Raw genomic sequence first — 24958 nt, 5'->3', positions numbered from 1 at the left:
TTTAAACATTTCTCTGTTCTTTGGCAAAGCTCAGGGTTCCTTGAGCAAGCAGATAACTTGTTTGTGCTCAGTGGCTCCATTTTGGTTACAACTCCGTTGACACCCATCACACATTTCTGTTGGAAGGCACGAGTAAAAGCTACCCAAAATATGGAAAATAAGAACATTAATCTACTGGAAACTGGTGAAATTACTGAAAACTGGTGAAATATCCTATAGAGGACTGCATTCATTTGTGTTAACACTACACAACCACACAACAGCCTCTCTCTCCACACATCCTATACGCTTCCAGGCTTATCTGCTGGTCCGACTTGGTTTTTAACTATCAGTTGATCTTGCATATGAAAGTTGCACCCATCTATTGGTGCTGCTCAAGAACAGCATATCTACATGGATAACTCAGTTGGCAAGGATACTGACAAGCTGGAACGTGTCCAGAAGAGGGCAACCAAAATGGTCAAAGGCCTGGAAACGATGCGTTATGAGGAACGGCTTAGGGAGCTGGGTATGTTTAGCTTGGAGAAGAGAAGGTTAAGGGGTGGTATGATAGCCATGTTCAAATATATAAAAGGATGTCATATAGAGGAGGGAGAAAGGTTGTTTTCTGCTGCTCCGGAGAAGCGGACACAAAGCAATGGATTCAAACTACAAGAAATAAGATTCCACCTAAACATTAGGAAGAACTTCCTGACAGTAAGAGCTGTTCGGCAGTGGAATTTGCTACCAAGGAGTGTGGTGGAGTCTCCTTCTTTGGAAGTCTTTAAGCAGAGGCTTGACAGGCATATGTCAAGAATGCTTTGATGGTGTTTCCTGCTCGGCAGGGGGTTGGACTGGATGGCCCTTGTGGTCTCTTCCAACTCTATGATTCTATGATTCTAAATAATGGTGCTGATGACACCAATGTTGCAGGTTCGATCCCCCTATTCCTGCAATACAGCGTGTTGGATTAGATGATCCTTGGGGTCCCTTCGAACTCTACGATTCTAGTCCACTGACTTTCCAGCTGCCACCATCTCTAATGCATTAAGACGACAGAAGTGAAAAGGTCCTGCCCTTCTAGGGAATTGCTGCTTCATTTAATTTAGGAAATACGGCTTGCTGTCATAACTATGATAGAAGCAGACATTCGTATCATATTTCTCCTTCTCCCAATTTGCCAAAGCTACAGCAATGGGTTCATAGCTAAGGCCTCTAACTGAGACGAAGACACAAACCCCTCCGACGGAAACGTACTGTCAATGGCAGATTTGTACTTCCTTGATCTGAACAGTGGATCATTTTTTTCTCCTGCAGGAGTTTAGTCAGATGTAAGGGACTGATTACATTTATCTTGTTTGTTCCAGATAATCCTTTAAGGCAATTTAAGCTTTTCAGCTGCTGCACAGTGGCTCCTTCCCTGCTGCGATCCGAATCACAGCTGAATAGCCATCCAAGAATTCTAGCATATCCAAGCAACAAGAGAGGCGTCGGCGTCTCAGTAGGTTTCAGCCCCCAATGATGTCAAAGAGAGACATATTGTTTGAAATATATATATCCTTGGGTCTCTTGCACTGTCGCCTCATGTGACGATAATGGCTGCAAAAGGCATCGAACAAGGGATAAATGGATTGCCTCTGCACAGGATCTCTGGGAAAGCTGCCGGCTCAGTTCACTATTTATTAGCATTCTTTCCCCATTCCAAGCTCTGCACGAATATGAATCTATTTTTGCAACACTAGATTCTGCTCCATGCCTGCCACACCTTGCATTCAGAAAAAGGAAGACTGTATAGAATGTGGCCCATTTACACCTAATTGAAAAAATGTGCTTCACTGGGTGATGCTTTGCTTTCACACAGTTTTTACCTCCGTGAGCATAATTTGCAAGGGTTCCGTTAAGTAAAGCTCCCTTTACATTTGCATGTCCATATCAATTTTCTTTTGGATGTTAGCTTACCCCTGCTGCAGAGCCATATTCACAAGAAGACTATACTGTACAATAATGATACTTTACATTAGTTCAGTGGTCCTAAGTAATGGGATCACCTGGCAAAACGGCACACTATGGTAATAATTAGAATCTGAAAGGTGGTCATATTACCCCATTGGATTAAAGAGGTGAAACAACCTTATCAGGTGTACTGTAGCAGTTGCCAATCATTTTTGCTAATGGGATAGTTTGGTTGACTGTCGTAAATTGACATATATTACATTTTCAGTGAAATGTTCTCAACATGGTGGAATCCCAGTCCCCCCAACTCTTTGTATGAGAACCACCTGTCCTTTCCAATCTCAGATCCAGAAATGAACCCCCATATACTGCATTGATCCCCAGGAAGCATTGCTGTTGATCCGGCAGCCTGCCTCCAAAATTCACATTATCAAGCATTTGGGATAAAAGTCTCTCATGGATGTATTTTTCTTGCTATAGAGCAGGGGTGGCCAACTTCCAAGAGACTGTGATCTACTCACAGAGTTAAAAACTGGCAGTGATCTACCCCATTTTTTGGGATTCAGGTCAAAGTTGTTGAGATTTTTTTTAGGGAGGAGGAAAGCCCCCTTTTTTTAGGGAAGCAAAAGTTGTTGAGCTTCTTTGGGGGGAACCGGTCATCTACCAGTGATCTACCACAGACACCCGGTGATCTACCAGTAGATCACGATCTACCTGTTGGACATGCCTGCTATAGAGAAACCAGTAGCGTGCAATAACTCAACAAGACAATAACTGAACAATAACTGAACTGCTTCCTTTTATCTGTCCTTCCAACATTCACCTTGGCTTGCTTTTCCAATTAACGATGAAAAATGAAGGACTTTAACAATGGATCGATACTCCTCCTCAGTTTAGGTTCGATCACAACAGGATCCAGCCACCAGCCAGTTCTCAATGGAGGTGTTCAGACCAAAACCATTGGATATTTGGAGACAGGTGGGGCTGGTTCACTCTGGGAAGAAGGCAACAGAGTTACCAGGAGCTCTTTGCCCATGTTTTGCCATGCACAGGAGAAAGTGGCAGAGATGTTACAATGAACGTGAAGCTCCTTGGAAATGGGGAAAAGGCAATGGGGGGGGGGTTTCACACTTACGTCAAATCTCTCCTCAAATCCCACCTTTGTACAGTCCTTCCATCCCCATGTCCTATTACAGGGGTCACCAGTATGGCTTTCAAGAATGCCACACCAATGTGCCCACCAGTTCTTACGGCACCTGCCCTGCATCCTGCCCCCAGAACATGCAAGCAGAAGATCTGACTTATAATTAAGAAAAAGGCAGCAGACACAGCACTCAAGAGTCACAAGCAAGGAAGGAAAAAAACGCTCTCCTATTTATCCAATCTACCTCCCTTTCCTCCCCACTTCCTGTCTCCCACCATGGTTTATACTGCAGGCATCCCCAAACTTCGGCCCTCCAGATGATTTTGACTACAATTCCCATCTTCCCCGACCACTGGTCCTGTTACTTAGGGATCATGAGAGTTGTAGGCCAAAACATCTGGAGGGCCGCAGTTTGGGGATGCCTGGTTTATAGCAAAATAGCTGCTCCAGAGCAGAAAAACACAAAAGGCAAGGCTTGTTTAAGGCTCATTCTTAGTTTACAGTACCACACGCAGGTCCAGCTGTTCAGATATCTGAATCTGTGGTGTGTAAAGCGAGGGTTGGGTATTAATTCATTGTGTTTGGATAAACGAATTTCCATACAACAAGCATTTGTATAGTGTGACCTGCATGCATTCCTAGTTAAGAGGCTGCTGTTAGCACAGATTAGTGCTAGTTGATTAACACAGGGAGTAAAATAATCCCTTTGCTAGAGTATATGCTGGCCTCCTGTACGCTTCTGGATACAAGTTTTTAAATCTATTGTTAGAATAGGCCGCCTGCACCTCTGCAAGCAGCCTCTTCCTTTGCTTCATGTGTCAGCTTCCTAAATCAGCCAAGGCCCAACCTCTCTGGACATCACATCTAATGCAGTTAATTTGAACTGAGTGCATCAGCAATCTGTGGGACTGCTCCTCGGTAGCAAATGCTTGCTTCCAATGCAGAGATATTCCAGCGCCTGAGTTTTGATTATGCTTCAAGTACAAAATAATAAGCCCTTATTATCTGAACAGCCACTAACGTCGCTAAGGTTGTACTGATGCGATACTTACTTTAGAATATTCTACAGCAGTGATGGTACTTTAAAAGCAGCACTGAAGAGCGGGTGCTCTGCCCCTTTTTTTCCTCTCCTTTTCTTTTCCCCCGACAAAAGCTCCGATAACTTGAGAAGCTGTATGGCGACAGGCAGAAAGGGACCTACGTAGTAGAGAGCAAGGAGTGAGGCAGCGCTGGGGAGAATGTCCCCTGATGCTGAGCATCTGTTTAAAGCAGGCATCCCCAAACTTCGGCCCTCCAGATGTTTTGGACTACAATTCCCATCATCCCTGACAACTGGTCCTGTTAGCTAGGGATCATGGGAGTTGTAGGCCAAAACATCTGGAGGGCCGCAGTTTGGGGATGCCTGGTTTAAAGACTTATTAGGAATCCTGCCAGAGAAGAAGAGTAGAAATGACTCCTGGAAATGTAAGGTGGGTGGACCAGAGCTTTTTGTAGACCTTTGTGCCTTTTATAAATGGAGTGTTTTAATTACACTAAATTATATAGGAACAGGATGATTTCTAAACAAACTCTGTGTTGAGGGGGAACTACCACCCAGCTGCTGCCTTCTCCGTTCCATGTTTCCCCTCAAGCTGAGAAGTATCACATTCTGAAATAGGAATATGAATTTTGCTATTGCAAAAACCCGTTGGACCAAGTCCTTCATGGATGTGACTCACTCCAGTTTGCTCATGTGGGCAGAGAATTTAGATCATACAAGCGGCTAATGGAAATTGGTGAGAAAGAGCGGCTGCTTTCTGTAGAGGAGGAGGAGGAGGAGGAGGAGGAGGAGGAGGAGGAGGAGGAGGAGGAGGAGGAGGAGGAGGAGGAAAGTTCCTGTTGCTGGCATCTTGTAAAAAGGAATGCTGCTAAATTCAAGGAGCTCTGTTAACATTTTAGAATAGAAGAGGTTTTGTTGTAAGAACAGCAAGAGAGGAAGATTGGCAACTGCGGAATTTTTAAACTGCATGCTTATTCCTAATGCATCTCTTCAAATTGGTACACTGCGGGTGTGCAGGGTTTTGTTTTGCTTCGTTGTGATACTGTTCCCCTAAATAAGCTCTTTGTCCGCTAAGTGTCTACCTGGGTAACGGTTCCAAATTATCATCTGTTCTCCTGTACTGAGAACAGCTAGCAAGTGCCTCAATTAATCTTTTGTTTAAAAAACGCTGTTAAGTACTGACAAGAAACAGGCTGGTGTAAAATAAATAAATAGCCCTTCGAGATTGTGCACACGCTGCAGGTCAGCTAATATAATTAGAGTTCAAATTCCAAGGGAGCTATTCTAAGTTACTCCCCATTCGACAAAGCTGTGCACTTTGTGACTCCTTCCAAAAGCAATTATTATATGCAAACGTTTAGAAATCTCTCTGGTGCGAGCTGCAGAATTTGAATCTCTAATGTAGGACCTGGGAGGGATTCAGGCTCTGCGGGAGCTTAAAGAGAGAAAAGTTTCTAGCCCTCATGATTATAAAGGGGAAGTGTGTTTGTTGGTTTGTTTATGATTTTCATTTTTATACATTTCAATGATTTTACAATCCTTTTAACATTCCGAAACTCAACTTCCTCCCCCTCTTTCTGCGGTTCCTTAAATTTATTTTTTGCATATTCCAAATTAACTTAATTGACTCATTTATTATTCTACTTTAAATACATACTCTTATCAAACTGTGCTTAGGTTTAGTATCCATGAATGACAAACCATTGCCCTACTTCCCCAAGATCTTGGCAAGACCTAAAAATAAAAATTACTTTGAAGAAAGACCTAATCACATTTGCAGCCAGAGCAATACATGCATTTCATACAGATTCACCTTTGGTTTGGAAACAGACAATACATAGTTTATAATAGAAGCATTGCCATCTGTGGAATATGTGATGGTTTTATTTGTGCTGCACTTCGTCCCTGGTAAAATTGCCTTCCCACATTCCCCCCAGGGACAATAAATAGAAGGTAAGGCAAGGTAGGGAACCTGTAGCTCTCTAGAAGCTGGAATTCCAACTCCTGCCGGCCAGCTGGTAAGGGACAGCGAGGGATTAGGTGCACAATCTGAGCAACAATACTACCTTGAGTACTCATCCCACCTTTAGTATTCTGCAAAACACTTATCCCGCGTGCATTTTATGCGGCACAATGGTGTTTTCTCTGGGTTGCAGAACTGACATGCCTCAGTGTTAGCATGTTGTTCCGGCATGCCCCCGTTCTTGTGTTTGTAAGAGACTAGAAAGAAGAAGAAGCAGGAACTAAAGACTTCAAAGGGGATTTAAATTAAACCAAGAACCGAGTTAAAGGAGGCTGAAGCTGATTAGGAATGAGTCACAGGTACCTGGAAAGTAATGAAAATAATTAAGGTCTTCATTATAGGAGTCTCCCGGGTGAAGGCAATTGCAAAAGGGGAAGGGAGTGAGCAGACTTCAGAGGGTGTTCCTGGAGTGATTTTCCTAAACTCTCCAGATGCGGGAGTTTAGGGAAAAAACAAATGTTATTTGGTGGTAAAGGTTCTTGGGACTTGAACTTGCACAGTGTGCCCTGCAGAACAGTTCCCTAACCATTCAACCACAAAAAACAGGCTGATCATTGCTATTTGCTGCCCTCCCTAAGCTGTAGACTTAGTCTGAGAAAGCAGGAAGAGCCCTCATTGAAGGGGTATAACATAGAGAGTGCTCCTCCCCTGCACAGCTCACAACTTCTCATTTTAGTCATTCCCCTTTTCGTTAGTGGGATGGCTGGCCAGCAGAGGGTTTCATTGGTCTATCTGTCATGGGAGTATATCTGGAGTTCCACCAGTATTCTCGGGCACCACCACCGAGAAGGCCCTCTGCCTAGTTCCCTGCAACTTGGCTTCTCACAACGAGGGAACCGCCAGAAGGCCCTCGGTGCTGGACTTCAGTGTCCGGGCAGAATGATGGAGGTGGAGACGCTCCTTCAGGTATACTGGACCGAGGCCATGTAGACCTAAACCAGTACATTGCCTAGATTGGGCATGGGGGTGAGAACCTACTATGGGAACTGAAGTTCAGGAATGTCTGAAGAACCACAGGTTCCCCACCCCTGATCCAGAGGTATTGATGATTGTGATAAATAATCACATGTCGCTTGAAACGCCCAGCAGAGAGGAAATGCGGCCTGGCCACGCTGATTTTCAGCTGAGACCCCAATGCGGTGAATTATCATTTCACATACTGATCAGGGGAAAAAAACCACAGACAGCTGTATGGAACATTGCGCTTGTCTAGCAGCCAAGACCGATGTTAGGTTTTGTCATGTGAGCATATCCTAAGGGTCTCACTTTTGAAGACACCATCTGCTAAAGTGACTTCCGATCTCTGTTCTCCGTCCAGACCTCTCCGAGCTGCCGTTTCTGCCAGACCTTAGCAGACCCCTCTGCTCTTGCTAAATAACTGCGTGGCAGCAACGTCGACAGATTTTAAAGTTGGGCTGCCTTATGGAAAAAGAGTGAAGCGTATCACATGGGAGAAGGAGGGCAGCGTCTTTCTCTCATATGACTCATCATCCAAATGTTTTCATGCTTCCAATGTCAAAGTCAGACAACAATAACAGGAGACTGAGTTCACGTGCTGTCACCATGTTTTTTGATTTGCATGCAGGAGGAGAAAGAGGATCTGCAAGTACAGCTCGCGAAATGCAAAGGAATCTGAGCAGTCACTGTTATGACTGAGGCACTGTATATATGCACAGCCTAATACAAGAGGCGTCACTAAAAAATTCATGGACGTACTGTTGCCAAAGAGATCGCTTTCCTAAACAGGGTATTTTTAAAAAGACCAAGAGATGGCAAGAGATACGGTTCAGGTTGCACGGGCATTGGGCAGACTTTGTAATTCTGTATGCTGATGATCAAATAATGGCTTTTGTCATCCTATAGACCAGGGAGACTGTGATACTGGACCACAAATCCCATCTCCCCTGATCACTGGTTTATGGGTGTTGGGAGTCCAGAGGGCCACAGGCTCCCCATCCCTTCTCTGAAATGGAAACAGGTAGCCTGGATAACTTAATTCCTTCCCACTCTGATTAGATCTCCTTTGCAAGTACTCTCATTTCCAGGTCATCACCTTCTGCCTTTACCACTGGGAGACTTCCACTGCTTTCGCCCAACCCTGCCTGGTTGTTAAGCTCCAGGTTCTACCTAGCTATTTTTTCTAACCAAGTAGCAAAACCAGGAATTGCGATATGCAGCTGCCTAAAAAGTGGTTATGTCATTGCTGGCAACCACAGACAGCTTTATCGCTTCGCAGAGAGCTGGCCAAAAGCCACGCAAGGTTGAAGCGCCACACTTTGTGGCGAGGAGGTGAAGATGCTCAGCTGATTTCGCTAGCAATGCACTGTTATAATCACGAGGGCATATTATTCACTTACATCAGGTTGAATGTGACTTTCAATTATTTTAACACGGAAACACTCCTGAATTGACGCCCTCATAGCTAATGCAGTGCCGCAAAAGCAATCTCATGAGAACCTTCCCTGGGGTGCAGTTCAGGGGTCAATTCTCCTTCTCTGGGTGCACTCAAACAACGCCAGTGTATTTATGCAGCCATACCATCAGGGTTCGGAAGTCAGGAACGAGTGAAGCAGAATCTGCCTAAGGAGAGGCTCTGTTATCTCCTATGGGAAGGACCCACCCAAATCTGTGCCACCGAGGACCGTGGGTATCACCTAAGATCTTGGCCAGCAAATAAAATTACTGGCTAAAAATTCATTTTAATACAGACCCGGAAAGCTTACTAACTTCTTTATTGAGAGATACACATGGTTTTCTGATATATACCCTGAAACTCAGGCAAATAGGGACCGCAATAGATTCCCTTCTTCTATTGGATGACTCACAAATCTTCTCTCTCATCAAGCAGAGGCTGCTAGATCATGAAATCCAAAAACTCAACCCTCCCAGCCTTTTGTATGTTCATCTGCTTACTTAGGATTGCAGCCCCACCATGGAGCCTAATTACTTTTATAATTTAGAAACTCCCATCGCATCGCAGAGCTTTTATGCTAGCTCATCTAAATGCACCCCCCTCATCTGTACTGTTTGGAAGGTTTTTTTTTTTAAAAAAAACCCTTCCAGAACAGATTCTGTTCCTGTAATAAGAAAATACCAGATACAATACATCACACAATTTTGGATTGCTCTCTTCTCCACACCCATCACAGAGATCTCCTAGTGACTCCCTTACAGCTCAAAACATTGATTTGCAAAGAGTCCGTAATCCAATATTTGTTGAGGGATGATACTTCCGAAACTACCAAGATTGTTTCAGAGTACTTAGCAGAGATCTTTAAAGCTAAATCTAAAGTTGGCTGAGTTATTCAATGGTGGCTATCTAGTCTTTCATATACTGCATGTGTTTGGATTATCAATGTATTTGGATGTCTTTGTATGATTTTACTGTTTTAACTTATGCCAATAAAGGCTAGTTTACAAGTTACAACTAAAAATGTCAAGCATTCTATTGTGACCAAAGCTCCAGCTTCAAACACATATACAGTACCCCAAAGTGGACTGCCAACAAATCCCATAAATCACACATTAATCAGGGCGGTTCAACTTTTCATACCAAAGGCGACACAAGAGTACTTTGACACGGAACCTGTGGGCCACCCACTGCCTTGTTGTGCGGGGTGAGGAGGCAAGGCCAAAATTTGATGCCTCCACAGCCCTCCCACTGCCTTCCCAAAGCCGACTAAGGGAGGCACTGGGCTTTGGAAAGGAGGTGCAAGGCCCTCCTACTTTCTTTCCAAAGCTGGGAAAAGGCTAATCAAGCTTTGGGAAGGAGGCTGGAGGACTCTAGGACCCTGTCGGAACCCCCATGCCTCCTTCCCAAAGCCCAGTGCCTTTAGGAAGGCAGCTTGAGGGCTGCAGGGAATGGGAACATCAATTGTTGCCAGGGGCCAGATAAAAGACCCCAAGGGCCGACTGTCCTGGTCTATAATCAATTCCTCCTTATGATGACAGGAGCATCTTTAGGGGTGGGAATTCAGAAATACAAAGGGCTGTTTTCACAGTTGTTTAAGGATGATTTTTAACACCATTTAAAAACTAATCCCTGTATCAGATCCTCATTAGCTGCTGCTGTGAAATCACTAAGGCTTTTGCTCTTCAAGCCTTTGGGATTGTCCGCCTGTCCCATGTCTCATGTGTTATGAGGTCATGATATTGGGAGAAAACAACAACACCCTTTTGCTTGTCTTCTAGTGAGTCTTCTTGTCAGCATCCTCTTTGGCCGAGAAAAGCTTTTCATTTATCTCCATAGGAGATAAATACATTGTCTTGGGCAGAAAGAACCAGTGAGTCATGGTTTCACCTAAAGAGGCAGCCTCTAGAATCCTTTCAGTCTACGAATTCTGCTGAAAAATAGTAATGAAAAGGGGGGGGGGAAATGGATGGAGTTCCCATAAAAATACGCTTCGTACTTCAGAGGACATCGTCAAATTGGTTCACAGAGGGAAGCTCAAAATGAACCTTTTAAATCTATTGTGCTTTCTCTCTCTCTCTGCACACACACTCACAGAATACACATATGACTAATATTATCCGAATCAGCCACTGATAAATGCCTTGGTTTCTAATGGGTCTTACTAAGGCTATTTTAAAATCACGTGTTTTTTCTCCTGATCATACATCTCTGTTATGCAGAAAACAGTCTAATCATGGGTAAATGCTCTCTCCAAAAGAAAGTATTATGATAATGAAGACTGAGAGAGTAAGATCTTCTCCACTTTTAGCATATTGTTAAATTTGACAGAGGGGCAGGGCCGGCTCTAGGTAGAGTCCCGGTGGCGCCAGGTGCCAGGCCGGTAGGCAGGGCGCTGCGCGGCGAAGCCGTGAGGAAGACATGCTGCACCCTGCAAGGGCGGGGGCACCGGGGCGATCTCCGCCCCTCAGCACCAGGGAGCACGACCTGCTGGAGACTGCCCTGCAGAGGGGGACTAATTTGTTGGAATTAGTGAAATTAAATGGAATTCCCAATTACAGCCTTCTGGATTCAAGTGATATATTTCATCATCATGAGTAGCCAGGATGTTGATTATAGGTAGGGTTGCCAGACTCAATAGAGGACAGGACTTCTGTGCCTTTAATTGCCCTGCTCTCTTTTGAGTCTGGAACCCTTAAAGAAAAACCAGCAGACCCTTTGCTTGGAAAGAAGAGGAACAGAGGCCAGTGTTCCCAGCAGCACCTCCGGCCCTCCTTCAAGGCACCCCAGGGTGCCATGGCACGCTGGTTGAAAACCACTGCCCTATGTTATGCATTCAGTGGTCTGTGGTCAGCTGAGCTTGAGTCTGGACTCAGGATCAAGCTCCTGCGTTCTGACTTGATACATGATATTCAATCACGTAGCATTATCAGGGTTTGGGCTACTGGCATTGGCTCTTCAGCTCTGAGTTACGATTCGCAGCCAATCAAGTTGAGAGTGGGAGTGGCCCAGGCCTTCAGAAATACATATAAGCAGTTGCTTTGCCCCTGTCGCTTCATTCCATTAGCTCAATAAGGTCTCTTGCTGTTATCCCTGTGTCTCGACTTGTAGAAGCCCACCCTAAGCACGTGCTTATTTTGCTTAATGGTTAACCCAGCCCTGGGTGTCCCCAGTATAGTATCCCTCTGGGCCATAGCGGAAACATGAAATTGGTGGCACCAATCTGCCCAGTGCTGAAATTGAGGGATATTTATTCACATGTGGTGGTCCTGTAAAATAATCAAGGGATATTGGGAAACTATATATAATGAATTTAAAAAGATACATAAAAACCTTTCCCCAAAACACCTGAGATTTTCCTCTTGGGAATGGTAACAACGGAAGTCCCCCCCCCACCAAAAAAAGTGTTTATTACTATACGCCACCGTCACAGCTAGAACCTTATTGGCTGAAAGGTAGAGAACAAATCTAGTACCCACATAAGGAAGAATGGCAGTGTAAAATGTTCGAATATGCTGAACTGGCTGGTCTGACGAACAGGATAAGAGAAAACGAATATAAGGAATAGAAGGAGGAATAGATAATGTTTATTGACTATTTCAAGAACCAGTACAGACAAATACAATTGTACCTTGGACCCCGAACGTCTTGCAAGTTGAACGTTTTGGCTCCCAAACACTGCAAACCCAGAAGTGACTGTTGCAGTTTACAAAGTATTTTTGGAAGCCAAATGTCTGATGGGGCTTCTGCGGCTTCCTGCAGCCAATCAGAAGCCGCACTTTGGTTTCCAAACGTTTTGGAAATTGAACGGACTTCTGGAACGGATTCCGTTTGACGTCCAAGGTATGACTGTACATAGCTTAGCAGGTCTTAAGTAAATCCAGCAGAGTTGAAATAGACAGGGAGGGTATTTAATAGATAACAAATTGGATGATTAAAAAGATGTGGATTATGTGTAGTAGTAGAAAAGCAAAGGGACCAGGGAAAGTGTGGAAGGGAAGTCATATGGTATATGTACACATGCTGTATATTTGGTATGAAGTTGTAAGTTGGACAGGAGGAGGAGAGGGGGGTTAAATATACTCTGTTCCAGTTTTTGAAAATGCAGATGAAAAAAACAAAAACCAACATAAAGCACCTCCTCAAGTAGGAGGAGCCTTACCAAAAACTTTTAACCCTACCACATCCAAGAGATAATTAAGGTGAGCTCCCATTAACTGCAATCCAAAGTATCACTTGGACACGTTTTAGTGCTCTGGAACAGCAGCGTCATACCAGAAATATCATCTTTTGTGAGAACACCATATAATAAGCTCTCTGCAGGAGAAGTTGGCCAAAGTGTCTCAGATTGTGTTTAAATCAAGAATGAATAATGTAAGAGCTACAACAGCACCATTCTTTTCCTGTTCTCACATCTAGGTTTGCCAGATTTTCAAAGGTTTGTCCGCAAGCATTTATTGAGCATGAAATTTCCTTGACATCTTGGCAACTGCTTGGGAGCGGGGTTCTTGCAGAACGGTTGCTGAAATATGAATGAAGCCATTGACATTCTCAGGTCTGGGTGAAAGCTGGGAAAGATCAAACTTTTCTGTGCACTCATATTTCTGGGCTTGTTTATACATCTCTTGGCCAATTTGAAAGTGACACATATCCTATATGAAAAGCACTTTTGAGGGGAAACATAGTGCAGTTTGTCTTTATATAGGGAACCTCTCCTTTTAAAAGGGACCACCCAGGCATCCTTTTTTATTGTGCATTCTTGATTTATTGGGCTAAAAGCAAAGGTTTCCAATCAATGCATGTCCCAAAAGTTACAGGATTTCAACAGAACATTCTGGGTGTTTTTTTGATCCTACTTTCCTTGCATTATTGTTTAGGAGGGACCCACCAGATGGAAATAATGCAAGCACATTCAATGCAGAACAACTGTTAAGTCGGGGTGATGTCCAGCATGAATCCACCACTGCTGCATATTCTTGGGTCAACATGTTGCAGAATACACTGGCAAAAACACACACACACACACACACACACACACACACACACACACACACACAAAAGCCATCCGTAGGGGCCCCAAGTAATAATAAAAAAGATGTTTCCTAGAGGAAGAAAAGGCAAGTTTATCTCTCCTTGTGCTTCTTCCTTTCAAGATTACAATATCTTCTACGGCAGTTCTAGAAATGGAAGAATTATTTATAAGAATCTCAGCTTGCTGAGTGAAGGATTAGTCGGAAGGCTTCAACATGTGGTTTGAAATGGCAAACTGAAGGTCTTGCCTCCTGCCCAGCAAATCTGGGGCAGCCTCTTCATGTGACACAATGATCTTCATGTCTGTTCAGATCATGTGACGGTGAGTTTCTCTTTAATGGAAACTCCTTTTATGACCCGCAAGCTGATCAATAAAGGATGCACTAATTGGTGACGATGACAAGCACATGGGGGAATGGTGCAAAATGCACCCATTTCCCCCATACAGCTCCCTGGGGTGTAAACACTGTAAAGTGACCCAAAGGTTGAAAATCTAAAGCACACTTACTATGGGGTAAACTCCATTGAACTCAGTAGTACTTACTCATTTCTGAGTAATCATGCTTAGGTTTGCACAAGTAGGCACACAGCTGGAAGGAATGAGATCAACACCTTATATATTGATTCTTAAATCTAAGAAAATCAAGTATAACAATCTAGATGACAGTTCTCCATACTAAATGTAAATCTACTGTATCCATGATAGAGTATGAATTATTTAATTATTCCTGCATAGCTATGTAGAACAAAGTGACTTATAAAATATAAATAAGGTTTATGGAGTCTTAACTCAGTAAAAAAGAAGATATAAAATAAACAGGATTAGCAAACAGCTTAGATTGCATATATCTTCTCTATTATCCTAAGAGTTTGGAATCATAGAATCATAGAGTTGGAAGAGACCACAAGGGCCATCCAGTCCAACCCCCTGCCAAGCAGGAAAATGAATAATGGATAATGAAACTTTTTACAAGCACAGAGAATCTCAGGTGGAAAAACTTACAGAGCAGGGACAAAGAGAAAGACTCTTCTTTATAAACATTTGTTTCAAATTTGTTTCCTTGGCTCTGAAATACATCAACGATTGTCCCGTGTCTGGAGGTACGTGACATACAACTGGTTCATTCTTTAAGACTGAGATAATTCAAGGGTATTCAGAGGAAGCCAAACACATCAATGCAGCAGTCCTTGTATTTTGTGCTGTCTCCATGGTTACTTTCCAAACATCTTGAAATTGCCCTGGGGTTGTTTCGAAACAAGGGATGCTCATGATGTGACAACACACAAGGGAAGATAGTGATTGAGGTGCTGGAGTTTCTAAGAGTTTAAGTCTTGCTGGATCAACCTACGGTCCAACTAACCCAGCATTTTGTTTCAAACCAGATGAATTTGGAAGTCAGGTCGTGCCTTGGCAAGAGGGAGGAAGAGTAAAGGGAACCCCAACTTTCTTTCTTTCTTTTTTTTTTAAAGAAAATCTTTATTTCAGAATTTTTGAAATTACATATGAAAGAGCACACAAAAGAGAAAAAAGAAAAGGAAACTAAGAAAAGGAAAAATCATACAAAATATACATAAACAAAATCTCAAACTTAGGCATAAACCTATCCATACATACTAAAATTATAATTCCATACATACTTTGAGATTTGTACTAATGAAATAATACTAAGAAGGAATATATATATATATGTATATACATGTATATATATAATAACTCAAAAAACTGGCATAACATAACATAACATAACTCATAAGCCTACTATCAATCATACTATGAAAAAAAAATATAGATAACGATACAGATCAAACATAAGAAATAAAAATGAGGGGGGGGGAAAGTAAAAAGAGTAAAAATACTTCCGATTGCCTGTGAACTGGTATCTTACAATATGTTCCTCTTTTTGCTTGTTGTTTTCCAGCTATCTCACCTGGCCGCTACCGGGTAAATTTGCCTAACTTTACCTAATATATAATTCTTCTTTATACGGCATTTAATTTAAGCATATCACCAAATCCGATTTCAATCCCTCCTTTGTTAAATATTTCTCTAATAATTTCCATTCGCTTTGGACTTTCTGTTTCGGGATATTTCTTATATAGGCTGTCAAGGGAACCCCAACTTTCTAAGATGTTTTCAAAATGCACTGCTAGGGTATGTTTTGGCTTTGGAGAAATCTTACTGTTCTATATTGCTTTGCATCGCAATTCCCCCATTTCATGATTTGTTAAGACATCCATATGGTATCTGGTTATTTTGTAAGCCGCTTATGTACTATCTAGGTTTTGAGTGGTATATAAATCTATGAAGGAAAATAAAAGAAGGGGGAATGCTCACAAGCAAAGAATGAAGATGTAGCTGTCATGGTTAAACAGCTTTTATATAAGCCTCTCCTTTATGGCATGGAGAGGGAATGTTTGCCTGTTTGGATAATGTGTGAAATTTACCTCTCCCTGTCCCTGAACCCTGCCCAGGTTGGCTGGGCCTGATGGACTTTGAAATCCAACAATATCTGGTGAATCATGGGTTAATTTAATCTACATTAATCCTTATGACTTAATCTGAGGCTAGTATTCCTTAGAAACATGTTCTACTTAAATCAATAGAAGTATTTGGAAACCACGTCTATGGACTGAGCTGCTTGCCACTGCCTCCAGTACTGTGGCCTCTTGTTTCATGTTGTGATGAAGCCACTTACGCCAATGGAACTGGGGTTAATGGAATTTTTACACTCTGCAGTGTTCCAGAAATATTTTTAGTTTATAACCATTTCCCCCTTCAGCCTCCCTACACAGCCAAATGCAGTGGTACCTCGCAAGGTGAATGCCCTCCAAGACGAATGCATCTTGTGATCTGATGCTGACTCGCAAGACGAATTCGTTTTGCGAAAAATTCATCTTGCGAATCGCGGTTTCCCATAGGAATGCATTGAAATTTAATTAATGCGTTCCTAGGGGCAAAAAAAGAAATTTCAATGCATTCCTATGGGAAACTGGTATTCGCAAGACGAATTTTTCGCAAAACGAATTGACTCGGGGAACGAATTAAATTCGTCTTGCGAGGCACCACTGTACATTAATCCCCCTACAAATGCTCTGGTTGCATCTCAATAAAAGATTAAAAATTGAGCATTTATATCATCGTTGTTCATTCTAATCATCATCATCATCATCATTTTTTATTTATACTCCGCCCTCCCCAGACAGGGCCGGGCTCAGGGCGGCTAACACCAAATATGAATTACAGTGGTACCTCGAGTTACAAGCGCTTCAGGTTACAAATGCTTCAGGTTACAAACTCCGCTAACCCAGAAATAGTACCTCGGGTTAAGAACTTTGCTTCAGGATGAGAACAGAAATCGTGCTCTGGCAGCGCGGCGGCAGCAGGAGGCCCCATTAGCTAAAGTGGTGCTTCAGGTTAAGAACAGTTTCAGGTTAAGAACGGACCTCCGGAACGAATTAAGTTCTTAACCAGAGGTACCACTGTACAAAAAACGTAATAGAGAAAACAACAACAACAACAACAACCAAACAGTTAATTAAAATATGGCTTAAAATACAGCTTAAAATGCAGCCTCATTTTAGTAGTAGCCCATAAATCAAGACCATAAAGGGAGGAAACATCAGATATTCACCCGAGCCAGCTATCCATGCTGGTCCTACATGGGCCAGCAAAAATGCCAAGGGAAAATTTATATACCAAATCCCATATACCGTAAGGGGTCAGAGTGAGCGTAAGCCGAAGGCCAGGCAGAACTCTCTTTTAAAGAGAGTTTTTAAAGAGTTCAGCTCCTACAGAAATAATTCACATGTGTGAAATGATGCACATATGGCAGAGGGATAAATGGGAAAGAATTATTCTGACATTCTGGCTTTGGGATAGCCTAATCAAAGAAAAGTTGTAGAGGTGATGAGTGATTTGCCTGAGATTACTGAGGAAATTGAGTTCTCAACGAGGTTGATAATCTGCTCTGGGCTAAAAAGCTTCAGATGACAGATGGGCACATAACTGAATATTCCTTCTTGCAAAAATAAATCCCCGCTCACAGAAAACTAGCATGTCAGGTAGAAAGTTAAGCTAGAACCATTATCCCTGACATCTAGGTTTCTTTGAGGGGGACTCTTTTGAAAGCAGCAGCATTCAATCATTCGTGGTAGCTCAGTCACACCTATCGTCTCAGACACAGGTTTGCCACCTCGGTGAAAGCCAAAGTAGACACAATTGGGCAATTACTTTCGTTTGCCTATTTTACCAATGCAGTCCAGTAGGAGAACACTTCAATCTCCCAGGACATTCTATACAAGATCTCAAAGCAGCTGTTTTATTACAGAAAAATTTCAGAAACAGACAAGAAAGAGAAATTGCTGAATTGGGACTCATTACCAAGCTTAAAACCACGGAGCCACCTGGGATGAACAGAGATATCGGATTCTTATCTCATTATGCATGATCTAGCTTTCTTTTGTGCCTTGCTCCCCCCCCCCCCGGCAGGACCAATTGCAGTCATCAGCAGTCGTTAACAGCCATCAACAGGTTCACTACTCCTATCAGCCCATCACCCATTCCCACCCCCCCCCCCTGAATATATATAAGGGTCTGGTTGATTCTGTTTCAGTGTATCTGACGAAGTGTGCATGCACACGAAAGCTCATACCAAAATAAAAACTTAGTTGGTCTTTAAGGTGCTACTGAAGGAATTTTTTTATTTTGCCTCGACTCAGACCAACACGGCTACCTACTTGTAAGCAGTCCAGATCTGTTAGGGAAGAGCTACACATCAGCTGGATCTCTCCCTGCATGCAAATCCCTGACACAGAAGCCTAAGGAGGCAGGACAATGTGACGGGAAATAGCACTGCATGCTTTTATCTAGTAGCAATGACCAGCAATCAATCCAAGGAGCAGGGCTTGCAGGTAACCTTAGCTATAACCAAGCCATTGAACCCAAAGTCCTAATTAAACTACTCACAGGGGTTGTGGAAACTCCCCTAGCAAGACTAGTGTACGAGGGACACACTAGGCCTTGGAGGTTGGAGCATCAGAATGTGAGATGGGGAAACACCAACTGGGATGCTTTCAGACATGGAGCAAAGTGGTTTACCTGTTGTAATTCATTCTTCCCTACGAGTTGTCTGAGGATGGTTTAGTAACCTGCGACAGAACATTCTCCTTACTTCAGCAACTTGCAGTTCTTTAGCTCCTACCATTCTCTGGCGGTGAAAATGGTACAAGTCCCAATGAGTAATATTAGTGAATCTGTAATAATTGCCTGACCATCCCGTAATGCGCAGATGCAATATAACTGAAGCATCATTTCTCCCAAACGTTCTACTCTGTGATTCTGTGCAGACTAGACCCCATACTTTGTAGGTGAACGTGTCAATATTATTTGGCCTCTTAACGCTCAATGAAATCCTTCTTGTTTCCTGTGAACCATATGATCGGATCACCTGCCTAGGCAGCTTTTGTTTTCAAAAGAGCATCTCTTTTTGACCCAGTTCTCCCAAATGTTTGATGTGATTCGTGTTTCTCCATTCACACGTAAAACGTTTATTGGCTCCTGGGAGCATTTTTGGTAGGGGGAGTCTTCTTCCAAGTAGCTCTCTAGGGCAGATTCAAGGAAGGAGGGGAAACACTTGAAAAATCTGCGTTCGTGTGGTGGGGGCACTCTTGGAAAATAGATAAGATTTTTTGGAAAGACTGCAGACAAAGCTTGCAAATAATGAAGTGATTATGAATCAAACTGAGGGGAACTTGCTCATCACCCATCACTAAATGATGTATGTTTGTACTGCAGAGAAAGGGTTTTTCTTTTCAATTGTTAGATGTGCTGTTCACTGTGCCAACCAGTGTTTGATACCTGGTAGTCCAAACGGCAGACTAAGGGGTGGTGAACTACCAAGGCTCCTCAGTCCAAAAGTGCAAAGAGTTTGATAAAAGAACGCAAAATGCTTGTGTTAGTTGGCACCTCTTTCTTGAAATGCCTTTCCCTTTTTTTCTGATTTAGTGCTACAGTGCTAAACCAGCCACAGAGGAGGCTGGATGCTGCCTTATCTCTGAGCAGTTTAATTTAGAACAAGAAGACGGTTCCACAAAGAGGCACTTGAAAACTGCACCTTTTCCTATGTAATTGATTCTGGACGTAACATACCGAAATGAAATTTTCACAAGGGTGTTGCTCTGCTGCAATACAGCTTTGATGGCTATAAATTCACAGCTGAATGCTGAAAAATGGCATCCAATTTTGTCCTTCCTAGTTCTTTATTGTCTTATAAATACTTGGTGGAATTGGATATAACTTTCATGATAACCAGTAATTAATCTTTTCTAAGTCAGGTATAAACAAAACGGTAAAATCTCATTTATTCCAAGAATGGTGGAAATACCTTGCACTTAGTGGACTATGCATGCATAATTTGTGCAACATTGATAAATCCTAATAATCATTTAGGGATCCAGTGGATACACAATTTGAACTCAGGTGTATCAGCTGAATTTAATGTTACTATTTCCCCCCCAAGGACGTTTGTTTTCAGGTATTGGATATCTAATGTTTTGACAGCCTACAATTTAGGAGAGTGGGGAATATTATTTATCCACTATTTCACGTGACAAATAACAACAAAATACAAAAGCATTCTGGAAATATATGCAACATTAGGAAACTCTGCTTGTTAATGTCTCTCCAGAGGAAAAAGATTCATTTGTTTTTCTAAACTCTAAACAGGGAGTTTGAGCTTGTTGTGGCTTTCAATAGGTTTAATGATTGAAATTATAATCCAGGAAGGCTAATGTGTAATATGAGAGGAGTTATTCAGCGGGATGCTGTTTCTCTGCATACATATTTTTACAAAGAGATTACCAGTATTCCAAATGTCATTTATCTTTGTGACAGTAATAGGTATTTCACAATTCTTGCTTTAACTACTTTCAACAGCAGCTATATCGATTTATATTCTAGTCAATTTTATGATTATTTTTTTAAGCCTCCTCTGTGCAAAGGTTTTCAAACCTTGGGCATGATCTAGCCAAAGTTAAGCATGGTGAAGTCCTGTTGATTTTAATGAGAGGGTTACAACTCTATTAAGCTACCCATGGAACGTAACACATTATAAAAATAAAAATAAATTAAAAGCTTTGATTCCCACTCTCCCCAGTGGTGTTTGCTTCTAAGTAAGTATGCATAAGATTACCTTTCATATAGGAGGAACGGGCCGACTTCAGTCCTGTGTGGTCTACTTTATTAATAGGGCCCTTGTGATCCACTGACATGTTTTAAATTAACAAAGCAAGATTGTGTGCTTAGTTAAGCCAAAATCTATGTTATGTATTCCCAATAGCACTCTCTTGTTTAAGAACAAGAAAAGTGCTGTTCTGGATCAGACAAAGGCTGACCAAGTCTAGCAGTCTTTTGCAAGAATCCTAGTCTCCCTTCAGAAATTGGTAAGAAGCCCAGAGGCAGCACCTAGCACATTGTGGCTGGTGAATATATGTTTATTAGAAATAATATCTGAAGCAATATTTCCAGTCAAGATTCCAGAGGGGTAGCCACATTAGTCTGTTCCAAGAACCAATAAGTGCTCTGAATTTTAACAGATTTATCACGGCACAAGCTTTTTGTGGATTAGAGCCCATTTCCAGGCAAGACTAACCACACATTTGGTCCCTGAACGCTTATCCTGCAATCAGTCTTTTACTCTTTTACCCAGCCATAAATTTTGTGGGGTTCCCCTCTTTTTTAAAAATAAAAAAGCTGAGTCAGTAGAGCACAAGACTCTTAATCTCAGGGTTGTCGGTTCGAGCCCCATGTTGGGCAAAAGATTCCTGCACTGCAGGGGGTTGGACTAGATGACCCTCGTGGTCCCTCTACAATTCTATAGTACTATGTACATTTCTCAAATTAGGATGGCTTGGTGCTGGAGGAGACTCTTGAGAGTCCCATGGACTGCAAGAAGATCAAATCTATCCACTCTTAAGGAAATCAGCCCTGAGTGCTCACTGGAAGGACAGATCGTGAAGCTGAGGCTCCAATACTTTGGCCACCTCATGAGAAGAGAAGAATCCTTGGAAAAGACCCTGATGTTGGGAAAGATTGAGGGCACTAGGAGAAGGGGACGACAGAGGATGAGATGGTTGGGCAGTGTTCTCGAAGCTACGAACATGAGTTTGACCAAACTGCGGGAGGCAGTGCAAGACAGGAGTGCCTGGCGTGCTATGGTCCATGGGGTCACGAAGAGTCGGACACAACTAAACGACTAAACAACAACAACAACATAGATAATAATCCATTTTTGAAAAATAACAACAAGTAAGTAAATGACCCATTAAACAACAGATTGGGTTCCAGAAGGCTGTGTCCTGGTTCAAGGCCATGTGCCAAGGGTGAAAAAGAAAAATAGCCTCATTTGCAACACATATGCACTTTTAAAATGTGGTTCTTTTTTGTGGGGGATGTTATTGGGTTGTCATTATTATTTTGATTTCGTATATCACAGCTCTCAATTTTGATTTTGTTCTGTGAACTGCGCCAAGACATCCGGCTATAGGACGGTATAAAAATTCAATAAATAAAATAAAGTAATGAAAGTGATATAGAAAAATAAGGATGATTGGCTTTCGCTGCCCAACTCCCCAAGGTTACTGAGTCCCCTAAGTCCATGATCGGTCAGAGATGAATGGATGGAGGCAGGATGAAGTGAAAGCAAGGCAACAGAGTTCCCTTCCCTTCCTAGCAAGGAGGCAAGAGAGACCCCAAACCAAGAAGAAACATCTCTTTTAAGGGTTTGCATTTTGGCGTGAAGAAGAAGGACATTTCCTCTACAAACAGTCAGAAATTACATAAGACACAAGGTGGGTTTACTGTGGCTCAGGCAGGCCAAGGTGTGATATTCCTGAGGATTTAGCAAGTTTTAAATATTTCCAGACACAGTTTACACAAAACATTAGCATTCGATAAGACCACCAGGTTGCCCGTCAGACATCCCTCAATGCAGAGCATCTGGACAAACAATGACACTATAAAGGCGGTTCATACCGCCTGATTGCTATCTGCCTACCTGATCTCAGGCAAGGGGGATTAAGGAGGCAGAGGAAATATTGAGTCTTTAGGAGAGCCAAGATGGCTTTATTATTATTATTATTATTATTATTATTATTATTATTATTATTATTATTCTGCCCTATACCCGGAGGTCTCAGGGTGGTTCACAGAAAATCAAAATATAAAACCACAAAATATATAATCAAAATAAAAACAGCAACCCAATAACCCCCCCCACCTCCCAAAAAACCATTTCAAAAGGGCATAGGATGTAAATCAGATCAACCAAAGGCCTGGTTAAAAAGAAACGTTTTTGCCTGGCACCTAAAGGTGTATAATGAAGGCGCCAGGCAAACCTCCCAGGGCAGAGCATTCCACAGACAGGGAGCCACTGCAGAGAAGGCCCCGTTCTCATGTTGCCACCCTCCGGACCTTTCGAGGAGGAGGCACACGAAGAAGGGCCTCAGAAGATGATCTCAGGGTCCGGGTAGGTTCATATGGAAAGAGGCGGTCCTTGAGGTATTGCGGTCTGGAGCCGTTTCAGGCTTCATTGGTCAAAACTTTATAGGTCAAAACTTTTGGATTGCTCTCCTGTGCAATGTTAGGCATGTGGTTTATATACTTACATAGGTTTGTTTGCCTTGTGCAATGATTTATTCTCTATTTGAGACCTCAGTGTTTCTATAACAAAAGAAAATGGAATGTTGTGAAAAAGAGATATGGAGGCTGAATTTTTATTATTATTATGTTTGGGGTGGGGGGTAGGCAGGATGAGCTCCCTCAAACCCCCACCCCAACCCGCAGATGGTGGAGTGGTGGCATCCAGTTCACCTCCTCTCCAGCCACCACTATTCCTTTCTCTCCACACAAGGGGATGTGTGGGTCTCTCTCCCATAGGAGACACCCCATCCCATCCCCCCCCATTCCTCACTCCACCCCCCCTACTCCACCCCTCACCCGCCAAGCCTTTCTCCTCGTAGGCCGTCATGACGCGTAGAGGGGGGAAGGGGGCGGGGCAGACGGGGGCACCGGAAGCGGTCTGAACGGCGCGCGCGGCGGCGGCGCCGGGAGACCGCGGAAGGCGGGGTTTGCGTGTGAGGGAAGCGGGGAGTATGCGCGCGCGCGCAAGCGAGAGAGAGAGAGCAGGAGGGGGAGGGGGAGGAGCCGTGGTGGAAGCCCCCGGCGCCTGCGCAGTGGCGTCCGCCGCTGTTGGCCGGTCGCGCCGCGCCTCCGCCGACGCCTGGTCGGTGGGTGTTTCTCTCTCTCACACACACATAGAGAGAGACGCGGCCGGGTGCCGTCGGAAGGCGTCCGTCGCAAGGGGGTGGTGTGGGGTGAGGTGGAGAAGAGAGGGGAGGGGCGGCTGTCCGTCCCCGCGACTGAGGCGCGGGTTTTTTTGGGGGGAGGGAGGAGGAGAGGGAAGAGGGGCGGGACGGAGCGCGCGAGCATGTGAAGATGGCGGAGCTGCAGATGCTGCTGGAGGAGGAGATCCCCGGGGGGCGCCGGGCCCTCTTCGACAGCTACACCAACCTCGAGCGGGTCGCCGAGTACTGCGAGACCAACTACATACAGGTACGGCGTATTTTTGGGGGGGGCGCCCTTCCCACAGCCGGGTCTTTTCTTTCCTACCTCCCGCCCCCCCCAAAAAACCGCCCCTCGCTGAGGGGAAATTTCGGGGCGTCAGACGTTTCGTGCTTCCCTCCCCCCCCGGAGCGGGTGTTTCTGGAACCGGGAGTGTGGGGGTTGGGCGATCGTGGGAATGGGCGACACGCGTCCTGCGGCGGGATGTCCGCGCAAGAGGCCGCCTCGGCATATCTTGAGCGCTGGGAGAGATGCTCGGTTTCGCAGGCTCAACCCCACGTTGTGTGTTTTTTTAAAAAACAACAATGGAGCAAGCCCGTGCACATTTTCTTTTTTTTTTGGGGGGGGAACCCAGCCAGATGGGCGGGGTATAAATATTTTTATTTATTACATTTCTACCCCGCCCTTCATAAAACAATATCGGTGCGGTTCACAAGAGAAATAATAATAATAATAATAATACATGGGGACGGCTTCCCTTTTTTGCCCCCCCCCCCCCCGGTGACCCTCCCCTGCTGCTCGCGGTTTCCAGAAGCCGTGGGATCGTTCGAATCGTGGATCTGGAAGGCATCGCGAGGGTCATCTAGCCCACCCCCAGTCCCCTGCAGCGCAGAAATCCTTTGCCCAACGTGGGGTTCGAACCCACGACCGTGGGATTAAGAGCCTCGAGGAAACGCTTCTCGTTCTGCAGCGTTGTGTGGAGTGATTTGTGCTCATGCTGCGCTTGGAAAGTGTGTGTGTGAATGCGCACACGATTCTTG

The 24958-nt window shown here is 43.7% G+C and overlaps 1 protein-coding gene and 1 long non-coding RNA gene across 9 annotated transcripts in view; one reads left to right on the top strand and one right to left on the bottom strand.

The window, feature by feature from the left end:
- Positions 1-13590: 13590 nt before the first annotated feature.
- Positions 13591-23712, bottom strand: LOC148687469 (uncharacterized). The gene is made up of 3 exons (XR_015950410.1): positions 23574-23712; positions 23243-23297; positions 13591-13725 (listed from the first exon to the last, which is right to left on the bottom strand). It is a non-coding gene; the product is annotated as an uncharacterized LOC148687469 (long non-coding RNA).
- Positions 23689-24958, top strand: part of ABI2 (abl interactor 2) — a 52388-nt gene continuing 51118 nt past the window's right edge. For 7 of the 8 annotated variants that reach the window (XM_088671273.1, XM_060281951.2, XM_035137709.3 and 4 more), the window contains exon 1: positions 23691-24188. In XM_088671273.1, the coding sequence (XP_088527399.1) occupies positions 24072-24188 (117 nt within the window). In that variant the 5' untranslated portion in view covers positions 23691-24071. Of the gene's footprint in view, positions 24189-24958 lie in introns of all 8 variants that reach the window. The other variant, XM_035137680.3, reaches the window with a different exon arrangement.

This window comes from Zootoca vivipara, chromosome 1 (assembly GCF_965207765.1).
Source record: "Zootoca vivipara chromosome 1, rZooViv2.hap1.1, whole genome shotgun sequence".
NCBI classification, from domain to species: domain Eukaryota; kingdom Metazoa; phylum Chordata; class Lepidosauria; order Squamata; family Lacertidae; genus Zootoca; species Zootoca vivipara.
Note: the sequence above shows the minus strand (reverse complement) of the source record. Positions and strands in the feature narration are given on the sequence as shown.